Below are 20,099 nucleotides of genomic sequence, written 5' to 3' on the forward strand. Positions count from 1 at the left end.
CCTAACCTCTTCTTACTATATGTAATCATCATTGATTAATAGAGACACCTGATTCACTGTTCATCTCCTTCCTCTCTCGAATCTTCCTCTGTTTACATTCACAACACGTTATCAGGACCTTAGTTCTCCACTGAGCAGAAGAATGAGTTCGCCGGAAATCGCAGAGGGTAAGATGCCATTGAGGAACTCACCATCTGTTGAATCCGTTTTCCTTTTTCCTCGCCGAGTGCGTCGCCTCATGCACCAGGAGCTCAATGCGCTCCTCCGAGCCCCAATGCGCCGCCCTCGCCGCAACAGGAACCATGCTGCCGGCTTCGCCGGCCGTGGCCCTGTGACCCCTCCCACAGGAGGATGGCGGGGCGGACGCCACGACGTCGACGACGCCGCTCGCCGTGAGGCTGACCTTGCTCTCCGTCAAGGACCACCATCGCCGCCGGAGGACTGCCTGGCGCTAGGAAGGATCCTGGTGACCTCACCTTGCTACTGCACGCAGCATGGATGGTCGACGCGGCTGAGGTTCGAACATCACCACCGCACTCCGTCGCCGACACCCCGCCGTACCCCGATGCCAACAAACTCGCCAATGTACTCGCCGCTCACGACGCCGACGCCAGCTCCTTGCTACACCATCACCGCGCGCCGCGAAGCTCTGCCGCTGTACGTCAACACAGCGCCTCCGGGCGCGCCTGTGGTTTTCGACGAGCCAGAGCTTGCTCCTCCACCCCTCCTCCGACCAACTCGAGCTGTCCCGGACGCGCCACCACGACCGCAGCGGCCAACTGCCACCCCAGGCTTCGCCGGAACATGATCCCGACCGGGCACGTGCCTGCGTTGGCCGGGACCAACGCTGGCGGCGGCGGCCGCTGTCCCTCACCTCCAAGTGAGGGGGAGGCTTGAGCAAAGAAGCAAGAGGCCAGGGGGAGTGAGGGGGAGGCAGATCCGGGCAGCGCGGGCGTGGATCTGGAGAAGGCGGCAGTGGATCGACGGTGACGGTGTCGGTAGAAGCGGTGGTGGCGGAGTACGCGAGGGGCGTCGCGAGGCGTCAAGCGGCGAGCAGATTTTTTTGGCCCCGGAGGCAACAGCCTGGGCAAGCCAACAACCTGGACCACGTACAGGCCTTAAGGCCTCTGCCTTCCCCACTGGGCCAATTGCCTGCTGACATGGTTGCCTCCCACCTAGCCCCCCTAGGCCGAAAGTGGAGGTGGGCCGAAAATGAGATTGTTTTGGCCCACCGCCCATTTATCTTTTTTATTTTCAGTAGTTTAATTTCCTCCAAAATTTAGCTTTCAGTCCCTGCAGTTTACTTTATTTACATTCAGCAATTAGTCAGTGTTTGTAAATATTTATTTTCAGACCCCTGTTACTTTCTGTTATTGTAAATACATGCTTTTCAGCATTTTTAGCATTCCCATGTTCTTTACTATTACAAGTACATTGCAAATTTAAATTCCTCGCCTTAATTTATGCAATATATTTTCTCTAAAATTGGAAGAATTCCTTGAAGATTGAGAACACATGGATCTACGCATGCCACAGCATAGTGATTATCCCTCAAATTCGGAATTTACAAAAATGGCACACGCAAAACGAAAGCTCTATCTAATATTTCCTCCATGAAATTGGTCATATATTGAAGTGGAATTCAAATACCACTGCGGGATCTACACTATTACTAAATAGTGATTACCCAAATATGATTATCAAATTTTTGGAAAATTACATATTGAGCTATTCAAACATGTGAGAGCCTTAACATTGCACCCATTTTATTGAGGATATATTTATATTTGTTGGAGTTCAATTTTTTTTGAATTCACAAATTGCATAATAAGTGCCAAAATTTCTCAAAAATATTTGGCATTCACATTGTAGGTGAAATAGGATCCAAAGAGTTTGAGATACTCGCTCTTGATGGATCGAACTTCTCTACTTGGACGACGGACGTCAAAGTGAGTCTGTCAACCCGTGGACTATACAAATGTATAGACGATCCAGTTGCAGGAGAAACAACTCCATCTAGTATGTCTAAATTTGGGGCCTTATATATCATAAGGAATCATATACACCCTGACTTGAAGACGGAATATAGAATGGAGGAAGACCCACGTGAGTTGTGGAAATCACTCTCACAATGATATGAACAGCAGAAAACAATTGTACTCCCTGAGGCAACTCATGAGTGGAATCATCTACGTCTACAGGATTTTAAAACTGTGGATGAGTACAACCATGCTGTTCATAATGTATGCTCAAAACTCCGGTTTTGTGATAAAGAACCCTCAGATGAGGACAAAATTGAAAAGACTTTGTCTACCATGCTCCCGTCTGAGAGGATCATTACACAACAATACCGAGAGAGAAAATTCACAGTATATTCTTCATTGATTCAGACATTACGTCAAGCAGAAAAAAATCATGAGATTTCTGTATGGAACTCTACCCAGCGCCCTCTAGGCACTGCTCCTCTGCCTGAAGTACATGCGAACGTGAAGAAAAATGGACCAAAGGGAAATACATATACTGGAAATTCCTCAAGCAAAGGCAAGCCTAAAAGAGCATGCAAACCACGTGGGAACTTCAAAAAGGGAAAAGGCATATCCAAGCCTAAAAATGATAACAGCAACAAGATCACCTGCTACAGGTGTGGTTGCTACAATCATGTGGCTAAGAAATGCAGAACCCCCTAGCATCTGGTTGATTTATACATGAAGTCTACAGGTCAAGGACAAAACTCACAGAAGTATGAAGCACACTTCACCTCTCAAGTGCTGGAGACTGGAGCTATGGACCCCATCCCTCATGGAGCGGGACCAAGTGACACCAAGACTCTGCCAACTGAAGAGGACAACTTCCTGGATGTGGACAACATGCTAGTGGAATATGCTTCCAACGACATGTTCGGAGACATTATCTAGGCTTCGTACCTTAGCTAATTTAGTTGCATGTATTGTGATTTTATTAAAGACATGATGTTGCCAGTTTATTTTTCAGATGTAATGTTGCACAATTTAATTACTTAGTATGTGTTTTTTTCTATATCTTGCATGATATTTATGAATTTAAATTCTGCATTATATAGATTCATACGGGAGTCGATCCGATGGATGAAGAGTTGTGCCTTGTGGACAGCTGTACCACAAATACTATACTTAGGGAAGTCAAATATTTCCAAACACTTACAAAAAGGGAGGGACAAATTTTGACCATCGCAGGACGCGATGCTATGATAGTTGGTTTCGGCAGAGCCACCATCATACTTCCAATGGGTACACAAATTGATATCGAGGAAGCATTATTATATCCTGATTCAACACGTACCCTACTAAGTTATAGAGATATTCGTAAAAATGGGATTCATGTCGAAACACATGAAGAAAATAAAGATGAGTTTCTCATCTTGACTAAAGATAACGGATATGGCAAACAGACACTCGAAAAAGTGCCTTCTCTTTCGTACGGATTGTACTACACATACATCAAACCCGTACCACATGTTGCATACAAAGTGATTTTTCAGAATGTGGACACATTCAAAACTTGGCATGATCGCCTTGGCCATCCCGGTGTCGCGATGATGAGAAAAATCATTAGCAATTCACATGGTCACGGTATGAGCAATACCAAATTCCCACAATCATCAGATTTTATGTGCACCTCATGTGCAACTGGGAAATTAATTTTGAGACCCTCACATCTCAAAATACAGGCTGAACCACTCAAGTTCCTTGAACGCATTCAAGGAGACATATGTGGACCTATTCAACCTTTATCTGGACCTTTCAGGTATTTCATGGTTCTAATAGATGCATCCACAAGATGGTCTCATGTGTGTCTATTATCGACATGGAACCATGCTTTTACAAAATTGATAGCACAAGTCATCAGACTTAGAGCAAATCAGCCTGAACACCGGATAAAATCAATTAGGTTGGACAATGCAGCAGAATTTTCTTCCAAAGCCTTCAATGATTATTGTATGGCCTTAGGAATTGAAGTTCAATATTCTATACCATATGTCCATACACAAAATGGTTTAGCTGAATCTCTCATCAAGAGAATAAAGCTTATTGCCAGACCACTATTGCAAGATTGTAGTCTACCAACCTCATGTTGGGATCACGCAGTCCTACACGCTGCGGACTTAATACAATTGCGCCCAACTGCATACCATGCAACCTCCCCATTGCAATTGGTTCGTGGTGATCCTCCAAGTATTTCCCATTTACAGAAATTCGGTTGCATAGTATACGTACCGATCTCACCACAAAAGCGTACAACTATGGGTCCTCACAGGAAAATGGGGATCTATGTGGGGTATGTATCTCCGTCGATTATTAAATACCTGGAGCCCCTTACACGGGACTTACTTACAGCCCGGTACGCTGATTGTATCTTCAACGAAGATCATTTCCCGGCATTAGGGGGAGAATTCAAGTATCACACTGAATGCCAAGAAATAAATTGGGATGCCATAGACACCCTAAAGGAGGATCCTCGTACCAAAGAATCCGAACTTCAAGTTCAAAGGATTATTGATTTGCAGAATGTTGCAAACAATTTGCCAGATTCATTAACTGTTGACAAAAGTGTCACAAAATCCTACATTCCAGCAAGGAATGTGCCGGAAAGAGTAGAGGTACCAAATAAAACTATTCAACTATCTTCTCAGAATGAGAATGAGAGAAGTACGGCAAATCCTCGCAAGCGCACAAGGAAACAGAGGACAGAATCCTCTAAAACAGTAAATGCGACTCAACCTCAAGTTGAGATAAAAAGAGTGGATTTACCCAATCCATCTCCCACATCAATAGTGCACTCAATTTTTGATGATGGGACATTGGAACGCCTCGATGCAATCGTATTGGGAAATACCGAGCCGTCAGCTGGGGTGCTTGAGATTTCCATAAACTATGTTGATTCTGGAGAATCATTTGATCGTAAGACTACAATTGTCGACATATACTTTGCCTCATTAGTTGCCGACACCATCCAAAATGATCCAGATCCCAAATCCATGGTAGAATGCAAGAAGCGTTCGGACTGGAACAAATGGAAGGAAGCAATTGAAGCAGAGTTAGCCTCCCTCAAGAAAAGAGAGGTATTCTCATCAGTGATACCTACACCTCCAAAAACCTTTCCTGTGGGTTTTAAATGGGTTTTCGTCCGAAAGCGGAATGAAAACAACGAGGTGGTGAGATATAAGGCGAGGCTTGTAGCACAAGGGTTCACATAGAGACCCGGCATTGATTTCAATGAGACATACTCTCCAGTTATGAGTGGAATCACATTCCGATATTTAATATCGCTAGCAATCCAAAATCGTTCATCTATGCAGTTGATGGATGTCGTGACTTCATATTTATATGGGTCAGTAGATTCGGATATATATATGAAGGTTCCTGATGGAATCTCTATACCGAATGAAAGCGCAAATCGCAACATGTATTGTGTAAAACTTGAAAGATCATTATATGGTCTTAAACAGTCGGGAAGAATGTGGTACAACTGACTGAGCGAGTACCTTCTGCAGAAGGGATACTCCAACAATGGTAATTGTCCGTGCGTCTTCATCAAGAGATCCCCTACGGGGTTTTGCATTATATCCGTGTATGTAGATGACTTAAACATCATTGGCAACACACAAGATATTGATGAAGCCTGAAATCATCTTAAGACGGAATTCGAGATGAAGGATTTGGGTAAAACCAAATTTTGCTTAGGTTTACAAATCGAGCACCTTCACTCGGGAATTTTAGTGCACCAGTCTGTTTATGTCCAAAAGGTATTGGAGAAATTCAATATGGATAAATCATATCCAATAAAGACTCCCATGGTTGTTCGATCTCTTGATCTAGAAAAGGATGTTTTCCGACCTCAGGGAAGAGGTACTGGGTCCAGAATACCCTTATCTCAGTCTCATTGGAGCACTCATGTATCTTGCAAACAGTACCAGGCCTGACATTGCTTTCGCAGTGAATTTGTTGTCAAGACATAGTGCCGCCCCAACAAAGCGCCATTGGACCAGAGGAAAGCAAATCCTTAGGTATTTGAATGGCACTAAAGACCTTGGATTATTCTTTCAGAAAACCCAAGACTCCAATTTAGTTGGATACACTAATGCTGGCTATATGTCTGATCCCCACAATGCCAGATCACAGACAGGATTTGTATTCCTACATGGTGGAACAGCCATATCGTGAAAATCATCTAAACAAACAATGGTGGCCACCTCCACGAATCATTCTGAGATCATTGCACTATATGAGGCATCACGTGAATGCGTGTGGCTTCGCAGAATGATAAACCACATAGAGCAATCTTGTGGTATTGGTCCCATTGAATCACCCACCATTATCTATGAAGATAATGCTGCTTGTGTTACACAGATGAAAACTGGCTACATCAAGAGCAACATCACTAAGCATATTGCTCCCAAGCTATTTTATCCACATGAGCTTCAGCTAAGTGGAGATATAAATATCTTGCAGACAAAGTCTTGCGATAATCTCGCCGACCTCTTCACCAAGTCCCTACCATCTTCCTCGTTCGAGAAATGCGTTAAGGGCATTGGTATGAGACGTTTTCGAGATTTGCAGGCTTAAGGGGGAGTCCCCTGAATGATGAGCCTAGTTAACAACATCACATTGTACTCGTTTTGTTTTATGAGTTTTACCATCAGGTTTTGTCATATTAAGTTTTAATGAGATAATAGGTAACACAAAAGATGTCATATCTATTATTGCACTATATGAGGCATCACGACTGCACCCGCAAAGTACGTACGCCGTGATCCTATCTATTATTTCAGCATGTTTTTTGAGATAATGAAGTTGTGCTTGTTGTTGCCTAGTATGTTAGAGATTTGCATGCTAGATTTTATTATTGTTATGATAAATCTAGTTCGGAAATTAATCATGCAGTTGTCTAATTTTCCAACAGAGCCATCGTGGAGAGGAAGAGGTGGAGGGATGGGCGGCGACAGCATTGCTGGCGGCTGACGCCGGTGCCGAGCACAATGAAGGATGCGGCGGTGGGCCTGCGGAGCAGGCAAAGGTCGCGAGGATGACAACGGGGTCACGTCGGGAACTCGGGAGCCAGGAAACGGACGATAAGAGGATAAGGTCCTCTCGCCCTTTTGTTTTGCGGTGGGTGGATTAGTAGATCACGACCATCGAATTTTGATTCAATGGCTCAAAATTTGACAGATTTGGGGCTCTAAGTTCTGATGACAGATAAATAGACTCACCCCTAATCTAATTGCTTTGTTTTGTGTGAAAGTTCAGGTGCAAGAGGAGCAGCAGGCTGGACTGATGCAGCCCTACATCGAGAGGTTGCCTGAGGTGGAGTCTGGTCTTCCGGACTCGGCTGCAGTTCCCGATCTACAAGGATTACAGGATCAAGAGCACCAGCAGCAACCCACTGGAGATCATCCTCGTGGACGCGGTCACGGGCTCGCCGGTCGCCCTCCCGTACCCGCACATGTTGCGCGTGGAGCTGGTCCCGGTCATCGGGGACTTCCCGCCGGACGGCCGTGAGAACTGGTCCGCCGACGAGTTCCAGAAGAGCGTCGTGAAGGAGCGCGAGGGGAAGCGCCCGCTGCTCACGGGCGACGTCAGCCTCGCCATGAGAGACTGCCACGCGGCGGTGGGCGAGCTCCGGTTCACGGACAACTCGTCCTGGGTGCGCGGCCGCAAGTTCCGCATCGGCGTGTGCGTCATGCCGGCAGGCAGCATCGACGGCGCCAGGGTCCGAGAGGCCATCACCGAGGCCTTCGTCGTCAGAGACCGCCACGGGTTACTCCGCAAGCAGTACCCTCCCGTTCTTAGGGACAAAGTCTGGAGGCTGGAGAACATCCGCAAGAAAGGCATGTCCCGACAGGAAGCTTGCAGCCAACGACATCCATACTGTGCAGGACTTCGTCAGGTCATGGTCAAGCCTGCCGAGCTGCGCCAGGTAAATTTTCGGAGTATGTTTCACGCGCTGCCTCCAAAAAGATTGTCGTCTCGCAAAGCTGTTTTGATCGACTGCTCTGTTTTATGAGATCAGATTCCACGAAATCGGTCTCAAGCAAAACTTTCCCTTGTGACATCATCAGGCCTCACTCATGTGATGAGACCGGTCCTGCCTTTCTCTTTGCCTGAGCATTCTCAAAATTTAATTAGCCAGAACATTATCATGAATGTTTTCTTAGTCTGTAAAGCGAGATGTTACTGGCAAAGTTGTTCTGTTACGATTACGAAGGATTCAGTTCGATGTGCGGTTCATGGTTGCAGTGAGCAGGTTAATGATGTTCTAGGTTGGAGTTGCATACTTGCATTTTGCAACAGTTAAAACTGTATTTTAACATATGCATGCCTGCATACTGGCAGATCCTGTTCCGCAATTTCGGAGTTGAATTGCAGAAGTTGACATTGGCAGCAAAAGTTTGGTGTTTGCCAAGACTACAGGGCAAGTATTGTACGAGCATCTATGACCCTCGGAGAGAACGACGCTATTTCACTCTTTGAATTCAGTTCATCCAACTAGAAAGAAAGAGAAGAACAGTGGCAGACCAGACGGGAGGCGCTAGCCATGGAGTTCAAATTGCCTGACGATGGCAAAAGCGCTGACGTCGCCAGCCCACAATGAGAAGGGTTTTCACCTGCAACCACCAGCAAGGTATGTGTAGGGGTAGAGGTGCAAAGAGAAGGCCTCTAAGGAGGAAGTAGCATCCTTTTAGACATCGCCGTCCATGTTTTCACCATTACCTCCACTAACCCACCCAAGGAAGCGACCGGAGCACAACCGTGCCGTGTAGACACTGGTTCAAGAAGGTTGCGCACTAAACGCATGAGCCGAGCCTCCATGACAAGGTAAGCACATAACGCTGCCCTTCCTAACTATGCTACCACGGCCGCGACCACAAAAGTGACCATAAGTAGGATGCCGGTTGCACCGTGGCCGTTGCACTGGCACCACCCCCTTGTAGCTACACCACCCTGTTGGTGCTCTCCATCTAAGGGACCACCCAACACAATGGGACTAAAAGTGGTGAAGGATGTACAGGCCAAAGTTCATCATGGTGAAGGATGCACAAGCCAAAGTTCATCGGATTCGATGACCTCCCTTGACACCGATGATGGCGACACCTCCAACACATCTGGTCTCCCCGTACGACCATGTAATGTCGCCCAAGTGGATGAACCATGACAGGGAATGACGGAAGTCGTGGAAACACCACCCAGTATTTGATTTTCTAGCACCACCAACGAGTACAACGTCGATAAAGCAGAGGCATGGTAGAGGACACTCACCGAATCAGAAAAAAGCGAACAACCAGTTCCACCCTCACCCATGAAGAGTAAGGAGGAGGAGGAAGGCACGTGACAATCTCACAAGCATGATACACCACCAAGCAACGCTCCAACTTTGTGGAGTAGCAGACAACACTAGTTCAGGACGGGTGGTCTCTTGTTAACGCCTCCAAAAAGGACAATGGCAAATGAGGGTGTCGCCGGTAACAGCACTGGGCAATGCTAGGCTTGATTTGTCCGGAATGTACCCATCCCAACCTGCGTCGCCCCAGCCAGCGCAAACGTGGCCACACCGGCATGTGGATGCTGGGGACACCTCAAAACAACACATCCATGGAGGGAGAAAACACTTGTGGGTGTCGTTGTTGTTGGCACTGGCACAATGCTGAGTTAGGATTTCTTCTGACGTTTTCCGGACCCATAGACTGCAGCGCAGCCGCCAAGAAAGACGAATGGTGAAGACAGCAGCCGTCGCTGCCCATGCGGCTGAGGAAGACTCGGTGATGGTGCAACTAGTAGGCAGCACATAGTGAGTTTGTAGTTTGACAGAATTTTGAGTCTTGGATTGCAGTGCCAGATCCAGCAATCATAGAAGAACCCAATTACTAAGCCCAAAAACTTTACCTCTACTATGTTCTGCAAAGAATGAAAAGTAGTTCTTCTAAAAAAAGAGTGAAAAGTAGTTACATGTCATGGTACTGATAAGCATACTTGTTAAAGATAATCAATTCGTCCTCTTTCACCTTTAACGTAAGTTGGAAATCAAAATTTTATAATCTTGAAGCAGCGCAGACTAGCTGGTTTGCCAACCATTGCCTGCGCTTTAGTCATTACTTGTCAAGATCCACATCTAGTAGTCCACGGGAGAGAAAAATCAACATCTAGTGGAAAGTGGAAACAGATCACGCAGGGCAATGCGAGGCAGAGCAATCAACTAAGCCGCCGCTGAGCTAAGCCAACGACGAGTGGGTAGCGGAGATGGCTCACTAGAGGCGGTTCCGCTATTCCGCCACGCGCCCACGCAGGCCCGCTTGACGACGGGGTCGCCGGTGGGGGATCGGACGCACGCGCTGCCGACAGAGCACAGGCGTTGCGGAGCAGCAGGGACCCCCGCGGCTGCCCACCTTGTCCCGCTCCAGCGATGCGCGATAGCTGCGTTTTGCGGGTCGGCGCGGACCATGCACCCCAGCGAGATGGCGGCGTGAGACGCTACACTTGCAAGCCAGGAACCACAGAAATTATTTCTTCTTTTATCGATATAAAGGAAGTTTTGCTAATACGACAATATATAGTACCAAGATGATATAATCATACTAAGATCCATCCCGGTTTCGGTTTAGTTAGGATACACACAATATTTGGCTGGCAAGTACCCGAAGAACAATCACAGAAATAATTTTCAGGGGTGCCCTCATTTTTTTGCAAGGGCGAACAAAAAGATCAGCCACCCCTGATAATACGGGTGATTACTGTAGCATTCAGTCCGCCTCTGGAAATGCATTACCAGGGGTGGATAGGCCCGTCACCTGCTCCTGAAAAAAATTTGAAGGTGCGGATCGCCCCATCCACTGCGCCAAAAAATGAGTCCTGCGTCGCAAATTGAAAAAAAAAATCCTGCAGCACTTTATCAGCCCATCCTCCTCACTTTCTCTCTTCTCCCTCATCATTGCCCCCCGTCTGCTACCTTATCCTCTCCCCTCACCCTTCTCTGTTTCCCTCGGCGCAGGGAGTTCGCCCCTCCCTCGGTCGGTCTCCCGCAGCGGGCTGGTGGCTGGCGGCCGGCGCAGCGCGGGGAGGGAAGGGCCCCTCCTGCGACGGGTTGGCGAGTGCCGAGACGTGCGGGGCTGCCCCACCCTCAGCTTGCCGGTGACGGCACAACACAGGGAGGGGAGGGCCCCTCCCGCGGCCGGCCCGCGAGTGGAGTGGCGCGACGAGGAGGGCCCTCCTCCTGCGGCGAGTTGCCGAGCGGCGCAGCGTGCGGGGCTCCCCGTACCTTGGCTGGTCGGCGAGCGGCGCGGCGCGACGCACGGGGCTGCTCCTCCCTTGGCTGGCCGGCGAGCGACACAATGCAGGGTGGGGTGGGCCCCCTCCCGCGGCAGGCTGGCGAGAGGCGCGGGGTTGGAGGGGGGGCTCGTACCAGTGAGCAGCGGTGGGGGCGCGGCCCGTGCCGGCCATCAGTGGCGAGACCATTTCCCAGCAGTTGGCGAGCGGCGGGGGCCAGCGCCAGTGAGCAACGGCTGGCGAGCGACGGGGCTAGTGGCGTGGCCATGGGCCAGCACCCTTTTTGCTCACCCGCCGCTGCAAAATGCCATTTTCAGCTGTGAAAAGCAGGGGCGGGCATCGGACCCGACCTTGCAAATAGCATTTGACCCCTGCAAATATTTTCTGTAGTAGTATGCTTGCATACTGTCCGATATTCTCCCCATAGCCCATATAGGTGTGCAGTGTGCTACATATGCAATGTTTTCATTATTGATGTTTTCTTTACTATTGTTTTGATCTCCTTCCGTTATAGGATAGCTGGAGAAGAAATAAAGGTTGATATTGCCACAATTGCCTCCTTGCACCCAATAAGAGTAATTTCTCGTAATCAGAAAATTAATTTTTTAAATTCACTCAAGTATCTTTTCAAAACATGTGGCCATTTTCTTTCAACGTACTGTAAACACTGGTAGAGAATTGACCTTTAGTCCCGGTTGGTAGGGTGCATATCTCTCGGATATCCATCCGGGATAAACCAACCGGGACAAAAGGGGGGGGGGTCTTTAGTCCCGGGTCTTTTAACCGGGAGTAAAGGACCCCCTTTAGTCCCGGTTGGATTTCCCAACCGGGACTAAAGGGGTCCCCTTTAGTCCCGGCTTAATTCCAACCGGGACTAAATTGCGCTTGCATGGCACTGGTGACGCCTGAATTTTTCATGCATGCATCACGTATACGTATAGTAGTACCGCGGCCTTTTTAATTTGTTAACCTTGTAGTTGAGATTTTTTTAGAACGAAATCAACTAGTATTTAAACGAATGGGATTTGTAATTATACAATTACTATATATATACACAATCCTTATACACAATTCATATACACAATTCAACTAGCTTAATTAGTACAAATCGATCATATATACAAATAAATCAAAGTATCTTCCTACGATCTTCCCGTCGTGGTGTTGCTGAGAGGAGTGTCTAATTGTCGTCCATCGTAATAAAATTCTCCTCTTGGATCTACCACCTCGTCCATTATGAATCCAATGAGACCTTCACATATTGCCGCTACTCTTTCTTCCTTCAAGAGTCCTTGTTGAATATTTAACATCTATAATTTGGAAATTTGTGAATGTTACATGAACAAATACATATAAGGAGCTAGAAAATAATTAACTAGTAATATATTTATTTTACGTACTTTAAAGTTGTGTGGCGTCATCTTCGGTCCCTTGGGTCCCAAAAAACTGTGCATGTGCTCACAGATGTAGTAGCCACATAGATTATTCCCGGGTTCCTGTCTTAAGCACTTCAGTGCGGAAAAAAATAAGTTATAAAATATTCGTGTTATACAATGTAATAAATGTGCAGACTGCATACGTACCGGGAAGTCTGTGTTCCATGTAAGATTTTCTTTGAATGGACCTTTGTGTGTCCTTATGAATTGTTTCCATACGCTGCGGATTAGAATAATGAATGACATAGTGTAACAGGGATAAAATTTAGGAAATAAATTTTTGCATAGAGATAAAGGTCCAGAATTATTACAAGCCTAGCATGTCTTGCAATTCTTGGTAGTCCACCGGATCTTTCCTTAACGAATCAAAGACAGTGACGTGGCTTCTTTCAGGCTCAATTATAATAAGGATCCAGTGGAAGCTGCGTGCGTAAAATGTTCATGCATATTAGAGCTAACTAACATGTAGAGATAAGGAAAAAGACATCGAAAGTAGACGGTATACACACACTTACTTGAAGTTGTATGGAAGTAGTATGAAATCCTTGAATGTTTGTTTGTGTAGGAAATTGTATATTTCCGCAAAGGTTTTTTCCGACGCTAATTGTATCTGTTGTTGGTTAACTACAGATGGATCCATGAAGCCTACATGTAGGTACGCCTCTCGGCGGCATGTCTGAATTAGCATCCTACATGAAATGGAAGATGAAGTTAGTACGGTGACGCACGCCAAAATTTAAATGTAGAGATAATAAACGGACACTTACAGAATCCAAGCGCTAATCAGAGAGACGTCCAGGGCATCATGATGGTACACTTCGTATATATCCTTGAAGTCTAGCCACAGCACTTTCTCCCCTTCACCGTGAAAATCTATCGGTTTTACCTTCATGCCGATCATCTCCCTCGAGTTGGCGGATGCCGTCATGTACCATTGATGGAATTCGTACATCTTTGTTGACAGCTTCCGTAGCATTGAAGGCTTCACTAGAGGTTTGCCTAGCTCATAAGGCCATCTCGGCTCAGGGGGCGGTGCAGTTGGCGTCTCGACTTGCCCTATGCATTCATCAAGTCCCAGACCTGTTTCTTCCATGAATTTCAATATATTTGCTTGTTGATCCAAGGGCATTGCTTTTACCTGTTGAGCATCTTTTTTCGATAAATGGCTGAGGTCGGGGACTGGACCTTTGGAGGATGATTTTCCTTTTCTTTTATCCTTTTCATCAGCCTTTACTAGAGCCCGTTCATAGTTTGACAAGAGTGGTATCCTTTTCTTGGCTCCTTCCTCCATCCTGATAAAAAAGTTTAAATCCCGCCGACTTACTGGCGGTGGCTCCATCTCCCTTGCCTTTTTTAATTCGGCTTGTTTCTTGAACCACTCACTAGCCTCTCGTTGGATTTCTGCCCACTGTTCCGCATGAGACATTGCCTCAAAGCGTTCCTTGCGAGCCACTTCAGGGTCGACCTTTGTTTTCTTCTTTCGACGCTGTCTTTGCTTGGGAGGCGGTGCTCGTGACTTCTTGAGTGGTGCTGCAGGTTCCTTCGAGGGGGCCGCTCTTGGTGCCGGCGACGGTGATCGGGGAGGGGTGTTGGTATTGTCGTCGTCGCTCCCAGCACCAGGATGTGATGGAGATGGAGACCTTGATATAGATGGAAGCGACGGTCCTGGAGCAGGAGATGCCGGTCTCGAGGTATGAGAAGAAGGTCGCTGCTCGGGATCTACGGGGAGCGGTCTTGAGGTCTGAGGAGATGGCTCCGTGCGGGGAATAATGATGTAGCGTTTCTTCCATAGAATCATCCCATGAAGCGCATCTGCCAATGTCTTTTCCCCGTCGCCTCCCGGGAAGTCGAGCTCTAGACCTTCATACTGGGCATCTACTATTTGCTCGACGCAGACGCTGGCGTAGCCTGTTGGAATGTCCATGCCATGACTGCTCTGCCCTGCCAGCGTTGGTAACGCACTCCCGTACGCTACCTGTACATATAGCAGAAGTAAACAAGTTGAACTCCGATCTCGAGGCCTGGATCAATTGACAAGATTGCATAAATATTATGTATAAGTATACCTTAATAGTGAGGTTGCCGACCGGTGCATGCAGCTCACATGAGGTCCGTTGCGTGATGGCATCCACGGGGAACCGTTGCTCCTCCACGGGTAACCTGGGCGTCTGCGCATCGGGGACCCCTGTAGAAGCACAACTGCTCCCGAGGCGTTGAGAACGGCTGGCGGTGTGAGGATTCGGCATTGCTCCAGATTGCGCCAACTCCGCAACTGCGTCGGCCACCCGCCGATTGATTTCATCCATCATTCTTTGTTCTAGCATCTGCCGCCAGCTCTCCTCCATCTGTTCCTTTCTTCGCTTCCGGCTTCTGTAAGAGGCGCTGTCGCCTCGGAAAGCGAACTTCCACGGAACCACCCCGAACCCCCGGCAACGTCCTGGGTGCTCTGGATTACCGAGGGCCAATGTGAGCTCATCATTTTCTCGGTCCACCCTCAACCTCCCAGCCTTGGAATCTTCAATGTTCTTCATGAGATGTTCGGCCTTCTCACGTATTCTGTCATTGAAAATCAGCGTCCCATCCTCTTGGCTTAGGGAGCCTCCATGAGCGTAGTACCAGTTCTTTGATCGTTCGGGCCATTCAATAGTTGCAGGTATGATTCCCCGTTCGATCAGATCTTGTTCCATCTTTCTCCACTTGGGAATTGCTGAGCCATACCCACCTCGCCCCAAATGATGGTGGTAGCCCTTCTGACTAGCATTTGCAACGTTGGTCGTGATCTTTTTCACACCTTCTTCACTCCTCTTGTATTCAACAAATGCATCCCAGTGGTCCCTCAACTTGGGCCACGCGTTGAAGTCTGGAGTTTTGCCCTTCTTGATGTAGTGGGTGTCCAGCATCTTCTTGAATGTCTGGAATTGAGTAACCATCTTCTTAAGTGTCCACGCTTTGACATCCTTCTCACTATATCCTTCGGGGAATGTGAAATGTCTCTTCACGTCTTCCCACAGCATATTCTTTTATGTCTCTGGAAGGGCGTACGGATTATCGCTTCTGCCCTTCCATTCTCTGATGCTGATAGGCACGTTGTCCCGGACGATTGCCCCGATTTGACTAACGTACTTCTTTGCTACTTTCTCGGGAGCAACCGGCTTGCCCTCTTCTGTAACTTCGGTGATGACAAGCCTCCCTTCCATCACCTTTGTACGACCTCGGGTCTTCTGCCCTTGTGTCGATCCGGAGGGCTAACAGTTCAAGATTCGTTAATTAGTACGTAGTAGTAGCGGTGGCGTGAAACAATACAAGAATGGTTGTATATACCTCACCGGAACCTTCCGCCACGGCAAGTTGTTGCTGCGGCTGTTGCTCTTCATTGCCATCGGCAGACATGTTGAGGAACATGTCCGCCTGGGTGCCCTCTTCATCCGTGTATGATAGTGTAACGTTGTCGCCACTACCATCACCAGCGATTATCTGCTCCATGATATACCTTGCGGTCTCATCGTCTGCCATTTCAACTATTGCTGGAAACATACATGGAATCATACATGACAGTCATAGAAATCGTCTTAATACAAATTTGTATATAATGAAATCATAAAATAATGAAATCGTCTTAATACAAATTTGTATATAATGACAGTCCGGAATCATACATGTATATAATGAAATCATAAAATAACATGAATCGTACAAAGTCCGGAATATTTATACAAATTTCTATGAATTTCTACAAATTTCTATGAATTTATACAAATTTCTATGAATTTCTATGAATTTCTATGAATTTCTATGAATTTATACAAATTTCTATGAATTTATATGAATTTATACAAATTTCTATGAATTTCTATGAATTTCTACAAATTTCTATGAATTTCTATGAATTTCTACAAATTTCTTTGAATTTATACAAATTTCTATGAATTTCTATGAATTTATACAAATTTCTATGAATTTCTATGAATTTCTACAAATTTCTACAAATTTCTATGAATTTCTATGAATTTCTATGAATTTATACAAATTTCTACGAATTTCTATGAATTTCTACAAATTTCTACGATTTTCTATGAATTTCTACAAATTTCTACGAATTTCTACGAATTTCTACGAATTTTGACGAATTTCGACGAATTTCTACGGCGGCGATAAGGGCGGCGGAGGCGGGACGGCGGCGGTCAGGGCGGCGGTACGGCGGAGGCGGTTCACCGGAACCACGGGCGGTGCCTACTACGTTGTGATGGGCGACAGGACGGCGGCGATCACGGCGGCTACTCGGCGGCGATCATGACGGCTACAAGGCGGCTCTCACGGTAGCTACTCGGCGGGACGGCGGCGATCACGACGGCGGGACGGTAGTTAACAAGCTAACTAGAAATCTAACTTAACAAACTAACTAGAAATCTAAAAATCTAACTTAACAAAATTAGAAATCTAAAAATCTAACTTAACAAAATTACAATTCCATCTAAAAAAAAACAAAATTAAAAATTAAAAGAAAACCCTCTCCCGGCGCACCGGCCGGCGCGGCAGACCTCTCGCGCGCGGGGCGGCGGCCGGGGCGGCAGGACGGCGGCGACCGGGACGGCGGGACGGCGACGGCCGGGGCGGCGTGACGGCGGGACGGCGGCGGCCGGGCGGCGTGCGGGACAGCGGCGGCCGGGGCGACGACGAGGACGAAGACGACGACGGCGGGACGACGGCGGCCGAGGCGAAGACGACGACAGCGGCTACAAGGGACGGCGACGAGGGGCGACGAGGATGGAGCCGGCGACGAGGGGCGATGCAGCCGGCGACGAGGTGGCCGGGGGCTAGCGCTGGGCCCGTCGACGGACGAGGAGGGGATCGAGGAGGGCCGGCCGGGGGACGACGACGGCGCAATGCGGGACTTCGACGGCGCAATGGGGGACGACGACGGCGGCGGCCGGCGAGGGAGGCGGACGGGCGGCGACGGCGGAGAGCGCGGGACTTGCGAAATTTTCGCTAAGTGTGGACCTGGCGGGGGGTAGAAGGGAGTACAGTGCCTTTTAACCCCCCCCCTTTTATCCCGGTTCGTAATGGGACCCGGGACAAAAGAGCCTTTTGTCCCGGGTCCCGTCACCAACCGGGATAAAAGGGGGGGGCCTTTTATCCCGGTTGCAAACGGCAACCGGGATAAAAGGGTACGTTCGGGCGGGAGACGAAACGTACCCTTTTATCCCGGTTGCAGTTTGCAACCGGGATAAAAGGGTGGCCTTTTGTCCCGGTTGCTGTTAGCACCCGGGACAAAAGGTCTTTTTTCCTATTTTTCTTCTCCCGCCTGTTTTTTGGAAATGGATTTTATTTAACCTTTTCACTGCATTCCAGGATGAAAAACAAAACCTTCTTAGATTTTGTACATGCAAAAATATATTTAATTAACGAGTAAATTGACAATAAGTATAAAGTAATCATTATTTCTATACCAACTCATGTAGCCTGTAAAATATTTATTTTACTGCATTGCTGTGATCAATAAATTATTCAATTAAATTATTTGAATGTGCAGAAAAATCCATGTTAGTATGTGGTTAACAATGTTCATGTATATCTAAAAAATCTTCACCTAACAAATTTAATAACACATGAAATCATACATAGGGTAAATTACAAATTGTATCAATTAATACACAAAGGTCATGTACATTTAACGCATTACAATACAACGTTGTAAAATTTCTTCTTCACGAAAGTTCCTTGATCATGATCGCGGCGTAAGTACGGAGCCTCTTCTTTGGATAGCAGGATGCTTGGATCAACTTCAACGGCGAATGGAGGCATGCCATCAAACTGATCATAATCATCTGATTGGTCTGTTTTATCCTCGACTCCCACGATTTTTCTTTTACCTGGAAGAACTATGTGGCACTTTGGCTCCCATGTCTCTTCTGGATTCCTCTTGGGTTTGCTGCACATGTCCTTCACATAGAACACCTGATGCACATCATTGGCAAGTACGAATGGGTCATCACTGTATCCAATCTTGCTCAGATCTACTATTGTCATTCCGTACTGATCTTTGGTGACGGCAGTTAGCTTCACCCAATTGCAAAGAAATAGAGGGATGTACAGCGGTCCGTATTCAAGTTCCCATATCTCCTGTATGAAACCATAATACGACTCCTTGATATTATTTCTGTCCATGGCATCTATGCGGACACCACTATTCTGGTTCGTGCTTTTCTGGTCCTGGGCTCTCGTGTAAAATGTGTAACCATTTATCTCATAGCCTTGGAATTTGACGATTGTGGTAGCAGGTCCCCTGGCTAACCAGGCAACTGTGGGTGAATCTCAGAGTTACCCATAAGTTGTTGGCGCTGCTTCCTTCTGGACGGGCACGATTACGAACATAGTTTTTTAGGACTGCCATGAACCTCTCGAAAGGCCACATATTGTGCAGGTATACAGGTCCGAGAATACCAATCTCTTTTACTAGGTGAACCAGTAAGTGCGTCATAATATTGAAGAAGGATGGTGGAAATAACAACTCAAAACTGACAAGACATTGCACCACATCGTTCTGTAGCTTTGATAGCTTGGATGGATTGATTGCCTTCTGCGAAATCGCATTGAGAAACGCGCATAGCTTTACGAGCGGCAACCGGACATTTTCTGGTAGAACACCCCTCAGTGCAACCGGAAGCAACTGGGTCATCAACATGTGGCAGTCATGAGCCTTGAGATTTGTAAACTTCTTTTGTTTCATAGTTATTATTCCCTTTATATTCGAGGAGTACCCAGACGGGACCTTCATACTATTCAAGCATTCAAACATGCTATCCTTCTCTTCCTTGCTGAGAGTGTAACTGGCAGGACGTAAGTAGTGCTGTCCATTATCTCTCTTTTCCGTATGTAGGTCATCTCGTTGCCCCATGGCTTTCAGGTCCTGTCGTGCTTCCAATGTATCTTTTGAGGTTCCATAAACACCCATGAAGCCTAGCACGTTCACGCAAAGATTCTTCGTCAGGTGCATCACGTCTATTGCGTTGCGAACCTCTAGGATTTCCCAATAAGGTAGCTCCCAAAATATTGACTTTTTCTTCCACATGGGTGCATGTCCGTTATCATCGTTCGGAACAGGTTGGCTACCAAGTCCCTTTCCGAAGACTACATATACATCCTTCATCATCTCGAACACACGCTTTCCATTATGGTGTGCAGGTTTTTTACGATGGTCTGGCGTCCCTTTGAAATGCATCCTGCTCTTTCTCAGCTGGTGGTGAGCAGGGAGAAATCGACGATGACCCATATAGATGACCTTCTTACAGTGCTTCAAGTACATGCTATCTGTGTCGTGTAAACAGTGGGTGCATGCCCGATATCCCTTATTTGTCTGTCCTGAAAGGTT

The 20,099-nt window shown here is 47.1% G+C and overlaps 1 protein-coding gene across 2 annotated transcripts; it reads left to right on the forward strand.

Annotated features, from left to right (window-relative positions):
• The first annotated feature begins 7,063 nt into the window (after positions 1 to 7,063).
• Positions 7,064 to 9,970, forward strand: LOC101760257 (calmodulin-binding protein 60 D-like). Of its 2 annotated transcripts, XM_012848392.2 has the most exons (3): positions 7,064 to 7,145; positions 7,284 to 7,953; positions 8,370 to 9,970. In XM_012848392.2, the coding sequence occupies exons 2-3, from the start codon at positions 7,480 to 7,482 to the stop codon at positions 8,505 to 8,507; spliced, it is 612 nt and encodes a 203-aa protein (XP_012703846.1). In that variant the 5' UTR covers positions 7,064 to 7,145; positions 7,284 to 7,479; the 3' UTR covers positions 8,508 to 9,970. The 2 variants fall into 2 exon arrangements, with proteins under 2 accessions (XP_012703846.1, XP_012703845.1); XM_012848391.2 differs by lacking the exon at positions 7,064 to 7,145 and having other exon boundaries at positions 7,156 to 7,953.
• The last annotated feature ends 10,129 nt before the right edge of the window (positions 9,971 to 20,099 follow it).

This window comes from Setaria italica, chromosome VIII (genome assembly GCF_000263155.2).
Source record: "Setaria italica strain Yugu1 chromosome VIII, Setaria_italica_v2.0, whole genome shotgun sequence".
Taxonomy (NCBI): Eukaryota; Viridiplantae; Streptophyta; class Magnoliopsida; order Poales; family Poaceae; genus Setaria; species Setaria italica.